Source organism: Cibotium barometz, chromosome 6 (assembly GCF_041138505.1).
Source record: "Cibotium barometz isolate CiBa-2024 chromosome 6, ASM4113850v1, whole genome shotgun sequence".
Classification (NCBI taxonomy): domain Eukaryota; kingdom Viridiplantae; phylum Streptophyta; class Polypodiopsida; order Cyatheales; family Cibotiaceae; genus Cibotium; species Cibotium barometz.
The window spans coordinates 39,405,794-39,421,969 of record NC_141051.1 but is presented as its reverse complement, the minus strand read 5'-3'; the positions used below and the strand labels follow the sequence as shown (position 1 = coordinate 39,421,969).

Sequence of the window (16,176 nt, the reverse complement as noted above, 5' to 3'; positions counted from 1 at the left end):
ACCTACTCCACCAGCAAATCCAGCACTTCATCAAACCAGGACAATATCCAGGAGCATAGGGGTCACTCTACCGCGAGCCACAATGCTCCGAGTTGCAAGACGACCTCAGCCCCCTAGACCACAACCACCACCAGTCCATCAGGCCCAGATCGATGTGATCCTTACACATCACCGACACATGATGGAGGCCTCTTCTTCTCAGCCTCTCTTCACAATTTCAGATCTTGCGGCCACCCTCTCCTACCTGATGATGGATCTTCTCCATGGGCCCCTCCCCTCCATAGATTTGGGATAGAGTGCATTATGATCTTTCTTGTATTACTTTATAGCATGCTCCCCCATTTGTTCTGTGCATTTACCTAGCACTTAGCTTCAGTTACTAGGTTTCCAGTTTCAGTTTCAGTTTCAGTTTTTCACGACAATGATATTCCATGGATACTTGTAATCATCTTTTGTCTCATAGGCCCATCGGGCCTTTTGTAAGACATAAATATAATTCTCTCTCACACACACACACACCCACCCACCATGGCTATCCTCCATCCACCATAGTCATGGCTTGGTTTTTCTCATGCTATGCTGTGTTTTTTTCTCCATATGAAGCTCTGCGTTTTTCTCAGTCTATGCTGCATTTGAAGCTATGTGTTGCTCCATGTACCTCTTCATGGGACGCCTGCTGTCCACATAGCCCACAGCCATCTCTCGGCGTTCAGGCAGCATTCAGCCATTAATGCAAGGAGAGGTCCATCTGCTACACCTACAGCGTGTAGAGCAGAAAACGCAGCACCTCCAGCGGTCATGTGACAAGCAGACACTTACAGACATGATTATACTTAAGATAACGAATATTCAGCCAATGAGGTGGTAGCTCAAGTGGTGAGATGTTTGTCCTGGGACCGGGAGGTCCTCGGTTCAAACCATCACTAGGTGCTCCCTCACATAGTAGTTAGGGGGTTGTTTGAAATGGGTTTCCTAAAAAATCAGCCCAAAGTTTCCTACAAGTTTTTGCATGTAGAAAATTTCAAATATATACTGTATAAAATAAATATGTAACAATAACGCTAAATGCATACTACATAGAATACATGGAAACATCAATTTGAAGCCTACAGTCTTTGAATCACAAATAACAAAAAACCATAGAATCATCCATCATCAATGTCAAATGATCATGATTCATAGACCATGGTCCACTCTCCATGATCCAATCATCCATTATTCCATGCCACCAAAAAAAAAACCATACATGACACTACAGAAAAAACATTGTCAAAAGAGTCGCACAGATTTCGACGTTAGATTTGGGAAAAAAAAGTCCAAAATTTTTGCTTGAAAAAAATGTGTTTCCTACAAGGGAACTTTTCGGAAACAAGTTTTCTTCCCTATAGGAAACACAAGTGGTTCCCTATAGGAAACACAAGTGGTGGGAAAAAGCACCTAAAAGTGGTGGAATGCGACTACGGCGGTGAAAAAATGGCGACTATGGGAGAATCTTGGGCCTAATTCGGAAAAAAAAAGATAACAAATATTCAGCACCTTGGTTCCTGACGATTGCGCAATGTAGCCGAGATGAGAGTGCTAGAAAGAGGGGGAGAAAGAGAGAGAGAAGAGAGACCATAAAGACGCAGTACACCCGATTGGGTACCAAATACCCTCTCCAGGCCCCCCACCAAGGATTTGTGTATTTGCTTCAATGAATGATGAGAAAAAGACTGGCTTTTGGAGATCTTAGTTGTAAACCTTCAGCCTGAAGATGACCTGGTTCTTGATTTTCAAGTTCACTGTTGCGTTAGGCTCCCTTTCGTTGTCATGGCCCTTGAATACCTTCAACACTTTGTGAATAATGAGATAAATAAAGCCCTGGGCTAACCCATGTTATATACTAATCCTAGATGCTGGTCGATGGGTTCTATGAGTCGGCCTACTGGAATTAAATCCCACAACCTGTTTAATGAGCATTAAAGTGGCGCCTTTTCCCTGATAAGCTAGCTGCCTTGATCCTATTGATGTTGTCCATGGCCTAGCCGCTTGCTAGGATAACCGTACATGGCCTCGTCGCCTAGCTGGTCAAGGCCTTATGGGCTGGTGGTCCACCTCGTCTCTAAATGACACGGTGCATTTAAGAGGGGGTTCAAGTGGGATCGACGGCTGAGGGGGCCCGATTTTGGGCGGGGCCGATCCGGGCCGTCGGATCCCCGAAAGTAAACTAGGGCCGAAAAAAAACTCAGCCTGCGAAGTAAACTAGGGATCCTAGTTTACTTTGCAGGCCGAGTTTTTTTTTTGTAGGATCCCTAGTTTACTTCGCAGGCCGAGTTTTTTTTGTCGGGGGCTTGCCAAATTGCCTAGTTTACTCCAGTGTCCGAGTTTGGACTTATAATTTTTTTGCCTAAGTCTCAAATTGCAAAAGAATGATTTGAACCCACGACGTGCCGCCAGAGCGGCCATAGTCTTACCATTAGGCTATAATTTCTGCTAGCTAGTGTGTTCGGCCTTTATTAATATATGTGCGCGGCAGTCCTAGTTTACTTTCGGGGATCCGACGGCTCAAATCACCCCCGCCCAAAATCGGCCCCTCTCACCCGTAGATCCCACTTGGGGGGCCTCTTTAAGGCACCGTGCCATATAGACCCGAGGGGTGGTCCAGGCCCTTAGGGTTGGCCGGCTGCCTAGGACCTATGGCCTGGGCAGGCCGACCAAGGCCTTATGCCCTCTAAGGGTTGGCCAAACATGCAATGGGGCTTCATGGGCCAAAGCCGTGGCCCATGGACTACCCCACATGGCTCAAGTATTGGGTAAAATCATATACTCTATGCAATCTTACGTGCAACTACCGGCTTTTCTCAGATGCGTGACATCTAGCTAAAAGCCGAATACCTAGAACACCTCTCGTCATTCCAAAGGGTGACTCACAGTACGGACTAGCACTGCTGCGGGACTTGCACACTTGACCAAGACCATGTACGGGACTTGTACACCTGACCTTGGACGCTTGGAGTGGAGCCCTGGCTGACTTATCCCAGACTAGAGCTCACAATGGACCAGTTTCCACTCTGGGTCCTGCATCTACTTGTACAAATATGTCCGCGTGCATGTGACATCCCCTTCTGCTTAACTTGACAGAAGCCGCAAAGCCTCCAAATAGTCTATCAATAATGCCAGATAATAGTTCTCGTGTCAAGCCACACCGCTTCATGTGTCCCTCGGTCTTGAAACTTCGTGAGGAACTATCTTTCTTTTCGTCTGGAGCTGTGCTTGAAACGATGTAAAAGGATCTATTCTAGAACCATAACTTCAGCTTCATCCCCTATGTCTGGTCGGAACACATCATACATGGTCCAACTAGGAGGTAGCTTCAACTTCATGGAAACCTCATAGATCTTCTTTAGAATGGGAAAGGGTCCGAAGCTCCAAAACGACAACTTTGGGCATCGCTTGCTCACCTGTTTCAACCGTTGCTTCATTATCCTGAGATATACCCAATCTCCTTCTAAGAAGATCACATCTCTTCTGTCCCTATTAGCCTGTCAAGAGTAAGACTCACACTTTAGCTAACCTATCTTTTACAGACTCTAAAATCTCTAGATAAGACTCCGTCAATCTGTTAGCTTCAGGTACTAGGATGACGTCCTGGTCAAAAAAGACTGGAACAGTCTTCCAAATGCTACCTAGTATGGAATCCTGCAAATAGCTAAAGAAAAAGAGTCATTCAACATAGCTTGAACTAAAGGCAAAAATTGTTCCCACTTACCTTGCTGGTCGTGAATATAACACTTCAGCATGTCGAATGCCAATGATTATAAATCTCCGTTTGGCAATCTGTGTATGGATGGAATGCACTGGGAAAAATTTATTTAGTCCCAAAGCTATCAAATAATGACCTCCAAAAATGACTAGTAAACTTGGCATCTCGATCTGACACAATGGTCCTAGATATGCTAGCTATGGGGTACCAATGCCTGAGAAACAGCCTAGCAACATCTTTAGCAGTCATGTTAGCCCTACAAGGAATAAGCATAACAAATTTGCTGAAACAATCAATAATCGTCAAACATTGCGTATTATGCTTGCTCTAACGCGGAGAGGCAGATTTGTCACAAAATCCATCAAGATATCTTGAAAGGGTCCTTCGAGATAGATAAAGGTTGTAACAACCCTATCTTCTTTCCACGAGAAGCTTTCACTTTTTGACAAACCAAACATTGTTGCACATGAGTGAACACATCTCACCTCATTCTTGCCCAATAAAACTATCACTCTAACTTCTCCAAAGTTGAGTTCATGCTCCTATAGCCACCAGTATGATGGGCATCGTAGAGAATAGTCACCTAGAATTATTTTAATATGCAAAGTCGACCTTTGTAGAAAATCTAACCATCGTGTATCAAGAAATGGCATGGTCCTGTGGCATCCAATGTCTGTTCCCACAAAGTACTGAATTCCACGGATCCACATACTTGTGCTTAGCCTTGCCTAGAAGATACTCGGTAATAGAAGTGGGTGGGCGACCCTTGCGGAGTATACACCAAGCCTCTCTTCAATTCGGTCCCATAAAGAGCTAGTAGTATAAGTCATCCTCGTGCTGTCTTATATATTACCGCTTCTTGCGACGAGTAGAGGAGTGGAAGATACATTGTGCTTCGCGCTTTGTGATCTATCTGCTCTCTCTCTCTCTCTCACAAGAACGTGTGGTCCGGCACTCATCATCATACCAGCCATTTTGGGACATGGATCCGCAAGGAGGTTTGGTGGTGGTCCGATGCGTGCATGGGAAGGAAGTTGTGGGAAATGCGTGGAGGATGGTCGTAAGTGTGGAGAAGAGGGTGGCCAATATAACAGATGGATCCACAACACTAAGCTGGTGATAGATGTGGTTCCCTGTGGGTTGGTGCCTCTTTTCTTTTTCTTGCCAATCTTTTGGAATTCGCAGCAACCGAAGGTTCTGATCATCCAACGACTTGTCTTCCACAAAGCGAATGCAGGCATGTGGTTTTATCTATTTAATTCACCGTTTGCCGGCCAGCCTCTGTGTGCTCTTCCTTGTTGTTTGTTGGATGCCATGGCTCCACAAAGGAGAATCGATATAACCTCACTATGTAAAAGAAATGTGCTCACTCACATTTTGAATCTTCCCGGTCTTCAAGAGACAATGCTCTTCTGCCTTGCCAACAGGTACCACCTCGTATCATCACCCCTCCAGAAGGGTCTACAGCTGTGCACAACCTAGTAGTAGCGATGAGGAAACTAGCTCGCTCGTCTGGTACGTGGTGTCCTTCGATTTGCACTCATAGCTTTCTGTTTGTGCTTATAGAAAATGTTATGACTTTTGCTTTTTAAAGCTCATCTAAAAACGATGCCACAATTTTTGAAACATCTGTGTAAGATAAGAGTAGTTCGGCACCTACTTGTCCAAGATTCGCTATTGTGAAGAAGGCAAAGATGTTTGAAATTTCCATCACTATCGAAGTTAGCAGGATCTTTTTGGGAACCACTTAAATTTGTCCAAATGGAATGCATCAAAGGTTTGTTTTCTCTAGAAAAAGGTGGTACATTGAATCGCATCCATTTCCAAATGGTTGTCAAGCTTATGGCACCATCTCATATATCAATTGGAAAATAACCAAGAGATACATTGATTTGCATGTACATAAACCACCACGTAACTTTGTTATGTGTCGTGGACAGAAAAAAATCCACATGTACACTTTCGAAGGTATGCTAGAATATTGCATGAAAGATTTGTACAAACCCCACTTTAGGTTCTTTGCACATAACATTACAGTTAAGGAGCTCACTAATCTACTTTAGCCAATTTGTTCTGATACCAGCTGAAAGATCCTTGTCCCCTCCGTGCAACGAATTCTGGGGTGCTGGTAGCGGAAGTAGCACTTCTTGGGGTGCTGGTAGCGGAAGTAGCACTTCTGGGGTGCTGGTAGCAGAAGTAGCACTTCTTGCGTGCGGCAGGGTCCTTCACTTGGGGCCTCGCCCACGTATATCCGAACAAGAAACTAATCCCTCGATTCTTCCAAAACCGAACCCAGAAAAACTTCCTCGCGCGAAAAGCACGTACAATTCCTCTAGGATATTTTTACTCTAACGTAGTCAAGAGACTTAACTAATTGAACTGATCTGACTGAACCCATAAGTCCCATAGTTAGATCAATAATAGAACATACTCTCCCATTGTGCAATTGAGTCTTGCTCTTACTAATCTCTCTCCCTAATGCATGCTAGTGAGTGCACATGATCCAAATGATAAATTCTTCTTCGATGTACCTGCGTTTAGATATTTTTCGCAATTTGATCAAGAAATTACAAGATCTATGAAACAACCGTAACACATCTACATGAGCATGCTCTTGCTTTTGCTGATGGAAACCTGGTTGCTCAACAAACCCCATAATTCTCGAACTTGATGAAAGCCTCAGCCCAGTTGAACAATATGCCTATCTGGGATAGAATCAAGCAATACAAACAAGCTATACTAAATGGTGATGATTACATCCCTCTATCTCCGAAAAGTTCTTCCTAAAGATGTGATCTTCTGTTGAGATACGAATATCAAAATCTATAATCTGATTTTTGTGCTTAGTGTTTGCAATGTTTCAGTCTCGGTAACTCAAAAAAAATAACAATAAAACACATGCCTCAATTTGGTCTCCCTTGTAATGTTTTTATATACACAACAATAACCATCATATATATATATATATATAATAAAAATTATCCTTCTAGTTTTGGTTTGTACAATTTACCATGTACTAGTTCACTATTCTCTGTAATTGGATATATATTGTGATACTAATGTTGTTTGACAAGCTGTCTTAGGTTTTTTTTTTTAATCCATGTTATGTTTAGCATATGGATGTTTTGTGGTTTAGCAATTTTGATTGTTGCCGAAAATTATCTGGCATTGAAAAGCACAACAAAATAAAAATATGTGAATAGCACAGTAAAACGAAAAGACTTTTCTGTTGTAGAGAGTGCATTACTCACCAAAGCATCAGTAACATCATAGCATATCAAAACGTAAACCAAAATCTATAATATTAAGAGAATTTAAATAACATAACTACTTCAACACCAAATGTTTTAAGAGACACAAGCTCCAACCCTTACAAGAAGTAAACCACAACAAGTTGACATCCCATACACCGTAACTTGGTTAATAGCTGTCAATCTTCAAGAAAATACCTAAGCACGGGTACATCAGAGAAGAAGATGTCGTCCAGATCATGTACTTATGCAAAGTACGACATTCTCATAACTTTTCAAATTACATTTGCACAAACCTCATTTCAGGTTCTTTGTACATAACATTACAATTGAGAAATTCACTGAGGGTCATCAAGTTTATGTAATTTGAAAAGTTATGAGAATGTCGTACTTTGCATAAGTACAACTCACGTGTAGCAGGGTTTAACACCTGTATCCCTTTTGCTCAAGGGAATATCTCTGATGTACCCGTGCTTAGGTATTTTCTTGAAGATTGACAGCTATTAACTAAGTTACGGTGTATGGGATGTCAACTTGTTGTGGTTTACTTCTTGTAAGAGTTGGAGCTTGTGTCTCTTATAACATTTGGTGTTAAAGTAGTTATGTTATTTAAATTCTCTTAATATTATAGATTTTGGTTTACGTTTTGATATGCTATGATGTTACTGATGCTTTGGTGAGTAATGCACACTCTACAACAAAAAAGTCTTTTCGTTTTGCTGTGCTATTCACATATTTTTATTTTGTTGTGCTTTTCAATGCTAGATAATTTTCGGCAACAATCAAAATTGCTAAACCACAAAACATCCATATGTTAAACATAACATGGATTAAAAAAAAAAACCTAAGACAGCTTGTCAAACAACATTAGTATCACAATATATATCCAATTATAGAGAATAGTGAACTAGTACATGGTAAATTGTACAAACCAAAACTAGAAGGATAATTTTTATTATATATATATATATATATATATATATGATGGTTCTTGTTGTGTATATAAAAACATTACAAGGGAGACCAAATTGAGGCATGTGTTTTATTGTTGTTTTTTTTTGAGTTACCGAGATTGAAACATTGCAAACACTAAGCACAAAAATCAGATTATAGATTTTGATATTCGTATCTCAACAGAAGGTCACATCTTTAGGAAGAACTTTCCGGAGATAGAGGGATGTAATCATCACCATTTAGTATAGCTTGTTTGTATTGCTTGATTCTATCCCAGATAGACCGATAAGCATACTGTTCAACTGGGCTAAGACTTTCATCAAGTTCGAGAATTATGGGGTTTGTTGAGCAACCAAGTTTCCATCAGCAAAAGCAAGAGCATGCTCATGTAGATGTGTTACGGTTGTTTCATAGATCTTGTAATTTCTTGATCAAATTGCGAAAAATATCTAAACGCAGGTACATCGAAGAAGAAGATATCATTTGGATCATGTGCTTGTGCCAAGTGCGGCATTCTCATAACTTTTCAAATTGCATTTGCACTCTTTCGATGCATGCTATGTTTCACTATCAGAATTACCTAGGAAGTTGCTGATAATACTTTCTTATTTGCAGCATATTTAGCAAAGTTGAATCAAGGTTTGCTCCCAATCTGTTGATAATGTAGCTATCCATATATAGGTAGCATCTCTCGAAAAGGTTGCACTCTTTCGATGCATGCTATGTTTCACTATCAGAATTACCTAGGAAGTTGCTGATAATACTTTCTTATTTGCAGCATATTTAGCAAAGTTGAATCAAGGTTTGCTCCCAATCTGTTGATAATGTAGCTATCCATATATAGGTAGCATCTCTCGAAAAGGTTGAGTGATGTCAAGCAGACCTTATTTTTTAAATCTGCTTGGCCGTAAAGAGTGTAAACTTGATGACTCTTAGTGAGCTCCTTAACTGTAATGTTATGTGCAAAGAACCTGAAGTGGGGTTTGTGCAAATCTTTCATGCAATATTCTAGCATACCTTCGAAAGTGTACATGTGGATTTTTTTCCGTCCACGACACATAACGAAGTTACGTGGTGGTTTATGTACATGCAAATCAATGTATCTCTTGATTATTTTCCAATTGATATATGAGATGGTGCCATAAGCTTGACAACCATTTGGAAATGGATGCGATTCAATGTACCACCTTTTTCTAGAGAAAACAAACCTTTGATGCATTGCATTTGGACAAATTTAAGTGGTTCCCAAAAAGATCCTACTAACTTCGATAGTGATGGAAATTTCAAACATCTTTGCCTTCTTCACAATAGCGAATCTTGGACAAGTAGGTGCCGAACTACTCTTATCTTACACAGATGTTTCAAAAATTGTGGCATCGTTTTTAGATGAGCTTTAAAAAGCAAAAGTCATAACATTTTCTATAAGCACAAACAGAAAGCTATGATGAGTGCAAATCGAAGGACACCACGTACTAGACGAGCGAGCTAGTTTCCTCATCGCTATAGCCAGGTTGTGCACAACTGTAGACCCTTCTGGAGGGGTGATGATACGAGGTGGTACCTGTTGGCAAGGCAGAAGAGCATTGTCTCTTGAGACCGGGAAGATTCAAAATGTGAGTGATCACATTTCTTTTACACAGTGAGGTTATATCGATTCTCCTTTGTGGAGCCATGGCATCCAACAAACAACAAGGAAGAGCACACAGAGGCTGGCCGGCAAACGGTGAATTAAATAGATAAAACCACATGCCTGCATTCGCTTTATGGAAGACAAGTCGTTGGATGATCAGAACCTTTGGTTGTTGCCTGCGAATTCCAAAAGATTGGCAAGAAAAAGAAAAGAGGCACCAACCCACAGGGAACCACATCTATCACCAGCTTAGTGTTGTGGATCCATCTGTTATATTGGCCACCCTCTTCTCCACACTTACCACCATCCTCCACGCATTTCCCACAACTTCCTTCCCATGCACGCATCGGACCACCCCCAATCCTCATTGCGGATCCATGTCCCAAAATGGCTGGTATGACGATGAGTGCCAGACCACACATTCTTGTGAGAGAGAGAGAGAGAGCAAATAGATCACAAAGCGCGAAGGACAATGTATCTTCCACTCCTCTACTCGTCGCAAGAAGCGGTAATATATAAGACAGCACGAGGATGACTTATACTACTAGCTCTTTATGGGACCAAATTGAAAAGAGGCTTGGTGTATACTCCGCAAGGGTCGCCCACCCACTTCTATTACCGAGTATCTTCTAGGCAAGGCTAAGCACAAGTATGTGGATCCGTGGAATTCAGTACTTTGTGGGAACAGACATTGGATGCCACATGACCATGCCATTTCTTGATGCACGATGGTTAGATTTTCTACAAAGGTCGACTTTGCGTATTAAAATAATTCTAGGTGACTATTCTCTACGATGCCCATCATACTGGTGGCTATAGGAGCATGAACTCAACTTTGGAGAAGTTAGAGTGGTAGTTTTATTGGGCAAGAATGAGGTGAGATGTGTTCACTCATGTGCAACAATGTTTGGTTTGTCAAAAAGTGAAAGCTTCTCGTGGAAAGAAGATAGGGTTGTTACAACCTTTATCTATCTCGAAGGACCCTTTCAAGATATCTTGATGGATTTTGTGACAAATCTGCCTCCCCGTTAGAGCAAGCATGATACGCAATGTTTGGACGATTGTTGATCGTTCAGCAAATTTGTTATGCTTATTCCTTGTAGGGCTAACATGACTGCTAAAGATGTTGCTAGGTTGTTTCTCAGGCATTGGTACCCCATAGGTAGCATATCTAGGACCATTGTGTCAGATCGAGATGCTGGAGGTCATTATTTGATAACTTTGGGACTAAGTAAATTTTTCCCAATGCATTCCATCCATACACAGATTGCCAAATGGAGATTTATAATCATTGGCATTCGACATGCTGAAGTGTTATATTCACGACCAGCAAGGTAAGTGGGAACAATTTTTGCCTTTAGTTCAAGCTATGTTGAATGACTCTTTTTCTTTAGCTATTTGCAGGATTCCATACTAGGTAGCATTTGGAAGACTGTTCTAGTCTTTTTTGACCAAGTGGTCGTCCTAGTGCCAGAAGCTAACAGATTGACGGACTCTTACCTAGAGATTTTAGAGTCTGTAAAAGATAGGTTAGCTAAAGCGTGAGAGTCTTACTCTTGACAGGCTAATAGGGACAGATGAGATGTGATCCTCTTAGAAGGAGATTGGGTATATCTCAGGATAATGAAGCAACGGTTGAAACAGGTGAGCAAGCGATGCCCAAAGTTGTCGTTTTGGAGCTTCGGACCCTTTCCCATTCTAAAGAAGATCTATGAGGTTTCCATGAAGTTGAAGCTACCTCCTAGTTCCGACCAGACATAGGGGATGAAGCCGAAGTTATGGTTCTAGAACCAATCCTTTTACATTGTTTCAAGCACGGCTCCAAACGAAAAGAAAGATAGTTCCTCATCACGAAGTTTCAAGACCGAGGGACACATGAAGCGGTGTGGCTTGACACGAGAACTATTATCTGGCATTATTGATAGACTATTTGGAGGCTTTGCGGCTTCTGTCAAGTTAAGCAGAAAGGGATGTCACATGCATCCTGCACTTGGATACCACGCGGACATATTTGTACAAGTAGATGCAGGACCCGGAGTGGAAACTGGTCCATTGTGAGCTCTAGTCCGGCCAGGGCTCCACTCCAAGCGTCCAAGGTGAGGTGTACAAGTCCCGTACATGGTCTTGGTCAAAAGTGCAAGTCCCGCACATGAAGCAGTCCTAGTCTGTACTGTGAGTCACCCTTTGGAATGATGAGACGTGTTCTAGGTATTCGGCTTTTAGCTAGATGCCACGCATCTGAGAAAAGCCGGTAGTTGCACGTAAGATTGCATAGAGTATAGGATTTTACCCAATACTTGGGCCATGTGGGGTAGTCCATGGGCCATGGCTTTGGCCCATGAAGCCCCATTACATGTTTGGCCAACCCTTAGAGGGCATAAGGCCTTGGTCGGCGTGCCCAGGCCATAGGTCCTGGGCAGCCAGTCGGCCAACCCTAAGGGCATGGACCACCAGCCCATAAGGCCTTGACCAGCTAGGCGATGAGGCCATGTACGGTTATCCTAGCAAGCGGCCAGGCCATGGGCAACAGCAATAGGATCAAGGCAGCTAGCTTATGTGGGAAAAGGTGCCACTTTAATGCATTGGTTGTGGGATTTAATTCCAGTAGGCCGACTCATAGAACCCATCAGGAACCAAGGTACTGAATATTTGTTATCTTTTTTTTTTTCCCGATTGGCTTTAGGCCCAAGATCCTCCCATAGTTGCCATTTTTTCACCACCGTAGGTCGCTTTCCACCACTTGTGTTTCCTATAGGGAAGAAAACTTGGAAACGTTTCCGAAAAGTTGCCTTGTAGGAAACACATTTTTTTCAAGCAAAATTTTTGGACATTTTTTTCCCCCCAAATCTAACATCGAAATCTGTGCGACTCTTTTGACAATGTTTTTTCTGTAGTGTCGTGTATGGTTTTTTTTTGTGGCATGGAATAATGGATGATTGGATCATGGATCATGGATCATGGAGAGTGGACCATGGTCTACGAATCATGATCATTTGACATTGATGATGGATGATTCTATGGTTTTTGTTATTTGTGATTCAAAGACTGTAGGCTTCAAATTGATGTTTCCATGTATTCTATGTTGTCTATTGAAAAGCTTATGTAACATCTCAAAAATAGTGGATTGATGTTGAAGTGGGATTCTTGGAGTAGAGGTTTCATCATGGGGGTCTCTCGACATAGAGAAACTCTTGATTAGCGGTGGCAGTTGTTGGAGAGGCTATAAGTTTTGAAACAGGGCCTATTAATGTTGAGGGTTGTACAAGGTTATTCTTACCAAACTAGGATTTGATTTTTGTTGTTGGTGTTGATAGGATTGGTGGGACATGTTTAGGAATGGCTATCAAATGAGATGAGATATGAGAATGTTTCTTTGATAGTAATGTCAAAGTTGAAGGAATAGTTGACTCTATAGAGAGGGTTGTTGATGGAGAAGGCATGTTTGCAAGTAGAATAGCTTTTTGGAGACAACCCTCTTGACAATGTTGAGAGAAGTGAAAATAATTATGTTTATGGCCAAGTCTTTATGAGTGAACCGAGGAATGAAGATTCTATGCTTACGTTTGAAAGTGAATGGGAAGCTAAAATTGCAACTGAAATTGAAGGTGAAACTAAAACATCTATGATTTCATTTGACTCTATGAAAGTTTGGATATATTTCCCAATAGAAAAAAATGTTGAACGGTATAAAGCAATGATTAGTCCTAAACCCAATCATGTCGTCTTATCCGAGGAAACTTGCGTATCTTTGGGACAATCCACAATCAACCCTAGACACATTGTTGTTAGATGCTAGTGAATACATTGAAATTTGGGGCTATTTCACTATTCTCATTAAGAGGATAAAATATGTAATGTGAGTCCTATGTTATTCCTAATAATCTCAATAAAATCATCTTGGGTGTATTTTGGATAAACAGATTGCTTCTTTGTAACAATGATCAAAAGAATCTGGATTTGAGCCTATGAAAAGGTTATGCAAAGTTTTTCTCTTCAATCCCGTGAGGAAACATCACTTCACTTGTGCATCATTAAGTTTCTTTGAGTCCTCACATTGTGAATTCAAGTTTTTCGTGTACAAGATGTAATCCCTTATAGTTTCCTTGGGTTTTCGCTCTATCATGTAGAGTTCTCTCAACTTGTCAAGAGGGTCATCTAAGCAACAATGATCAAAAGAATCTAGATTTGAGACTATGTAAGGTTTCACGCGAAAAGAAAACAGAATTTAATATTCCATGGAGTACGGTTCACGGCGTGAAAAGGTAACGTTTTCACGGCATGAAAACCTAAGGTTTCACGAGGAAAAAAATACCGAATTTAATATTCCGTGGAGTCCAATTCACGGCGTGAAAAGGTAATGTTTTCACGGCATGAAAATCTAAGGTTTCACATGAAGAAAAATCAAAATAAATAAAATTTGTGAAGTCCGTTGATGTGAAAAGGGGTCCGTCGGCACCAAAAATTTTTGGAGGCCCGTATCTCCTAAACCGTATATCCAATGAAGGCGTTGTAGAGCCCATCAAAAAGTTGACATCAAGCTCTTCGTCTGAAGTCAAAATTGACCATTTTTTGCCTCCGACCAACAGCCTCAAAATTTGACCCTAAAATCGAGGCAACAGTCCAAAACCACGAAATGTTGCAAAAAACGTGAAAACGATGAGATGAGTCATATTTGATTGGGCTACTTTTTTAGAGTCTAAATGACAAAATCACGAACGACTCAGGGAAACAAAGTTGTAGTACTCCAAAAATACTAAAACTCCCTCATACATAGTTTTTCAAAATTCCTTTTGGAACACCCTAAAAAACGTGCTGTGCAAAACAGGGAAAAAATTCTCATCGAAATTTTTGTCTTGAGACAGTGATGGAAAATAGGTTTTAGGAGCTCCTCTTCCATCAGGAAAGTTCCTAGCATACGCTTTTTTTGGAAAAATATCTTAGAGGTAATTCACGTGCATATAGCGCCTAAGCTAATTAGGGCGAACAGACACCCGTTTGATTCTGCGAAGAGAACGCCAAGCCTCTTGAGGTTGTAAGAAAGTTAAAAAAAACTGAGATTGCTCATTAAGAAGCATTTAAGCACTTTGATATTTCCACACAATAGAGGGATCGCCAGGGATCACATAAGAATTGAACCCAATGGCTGACATCTTCGAGCCATTGAGATCTATGCCACAAATTCACCTCCCAACTCCATTGGCCATGCCTATAACAAGCATGCCATTAGGTTCCTATGACTTCGATTCCATCGGGCGATTCTCGCAAGTCCTATAAGTACCAACCCTTTCCTGGATACCCACACCTTGGACATACTAACTAGTCTAGGAAGGGGGGTGGCCCAAGGACTCACTCAGTCTCTTCTAACAAGAGTACTCACATACGGCCTCAGTGACTTATACAGAAATACGACCGTTTAAATTTCTAAAATGATGGCCAAATACGACGGAACAACAGATCCTATTCAATTCATTCAAATGTTTGAATAGAGATGTGAAGCCTTTGAAAATCCCAACTGTCCCACGAAGGTACATGCGTTGAACTTATGCTTAGAGGGAAAAGCTAGTCGATGGTTTATCGCATTAATGCCGGCGATCAAGGCCAACTTCAAAACCTTGAAATGAGCCTTTATACATGGCTTTTCCAGAGAAGGTGATCGGTGGAGTGCAATAACAAAACTCTATTCAATTGAGTATCAACCAAATGAATCCATTAGAGATTTTATCCTTAGGATAAAATTCTTGGACTCACGTTGTGAGTCATGGGAAAAAATAAACGATGTTCAATTGAAGAGATGTTTCATGATGGGCTTGAAGAATAATAGCTTATACAACTTGATCATTGTATCCAATCTGAAAACATTCGATCAATGTTGCAAAGAAGCAATATGTTGAGATGACAACATGCTAGAAGATGATCATGGTACAAGGTGTTCCTCATCTAAACCTAGTGAACCAATGGCAAAAGACAGATCAATCTCGGAATTGACATTCTCAAAATTTTATGAAGCCTTGCTTAAAACCTTATAGCAAATATCTCTAAGAGAGCCTTCAAAACCATAGATCCTTAATGCCTCTAAAAGTGAGGAACGAAATGCCTTGTGTTGTTGAGTGCAATCACTACTATGACCATCCCAATCCTCATTGTGCATACAAGGCACAATCCTCATTGTGCATACAAGGCACATGTTCATTGTGCATACAAGGCACATGTTCTTCTATACTGCATATATTGTAAAACCTTTGACCATGATACCAAAAAAATGCTCCACTTCATCCATAATCTACTCAAAACCTCCATCTCCTGTGCACCAAACAGAAACATTCCAAAGGAAAGAAACTGCTCAGGAAGCACTTAATCGAACACTTCAGTGTTTCTATTATTGTGGACCTCACAAGGTGGTAGACTACACAGTTTGGAATACTTCCATGCCCATAGTCACTGACACCTTGTAATAACCAATGTGTAAACAATGTGGCATTGATCACATGTTCCAAGATTGCCCACCAAGACAAGTTGCTTCAATGCAACTTGTCTCACAAAATACAACTCTTAACATCTTAAGTGTACAAAATGTGCAATTGGCCACAATGCCATTGAAT

The 16,176-nt window shown here is 41.1% G+C and overlaps 1 protein-coding gene across 6 annotated transcripts in view; it reads right to left on the bottom strand.

The window, feature by feature from the left end:
- The window catches only part of LOC147637728 (uncharacterized), a 29,910-nt gene extending 24,357 nt beyond the window's left edge, over positions 1–5,553 (bottom strand). The window contains exons 1-2 of one of the 6 annotated variants that reach the window (XM_086799562.1): positions 5,372–5,506; positions 1,537–1,638 (exon numbers count right to left, since the gene is read on the bottom strand). In XM_086799562.1, coding sequence (XP_086655688.1) covers positions 1,537–1,638; positions 5,372–5,453 — 184 coding nt within the window. In that variant the 5' untranslated portion in view covers positions 5,454–5,506. The other 5 variants (XM_086799563.1, XM_086799566.1, XM_086799565.1 and 2 more) reach the window with 5 other exon arrangements.
- Between the last annotated feature and the right edge of the window lie 10,623 nt (positions 5,554–16,176).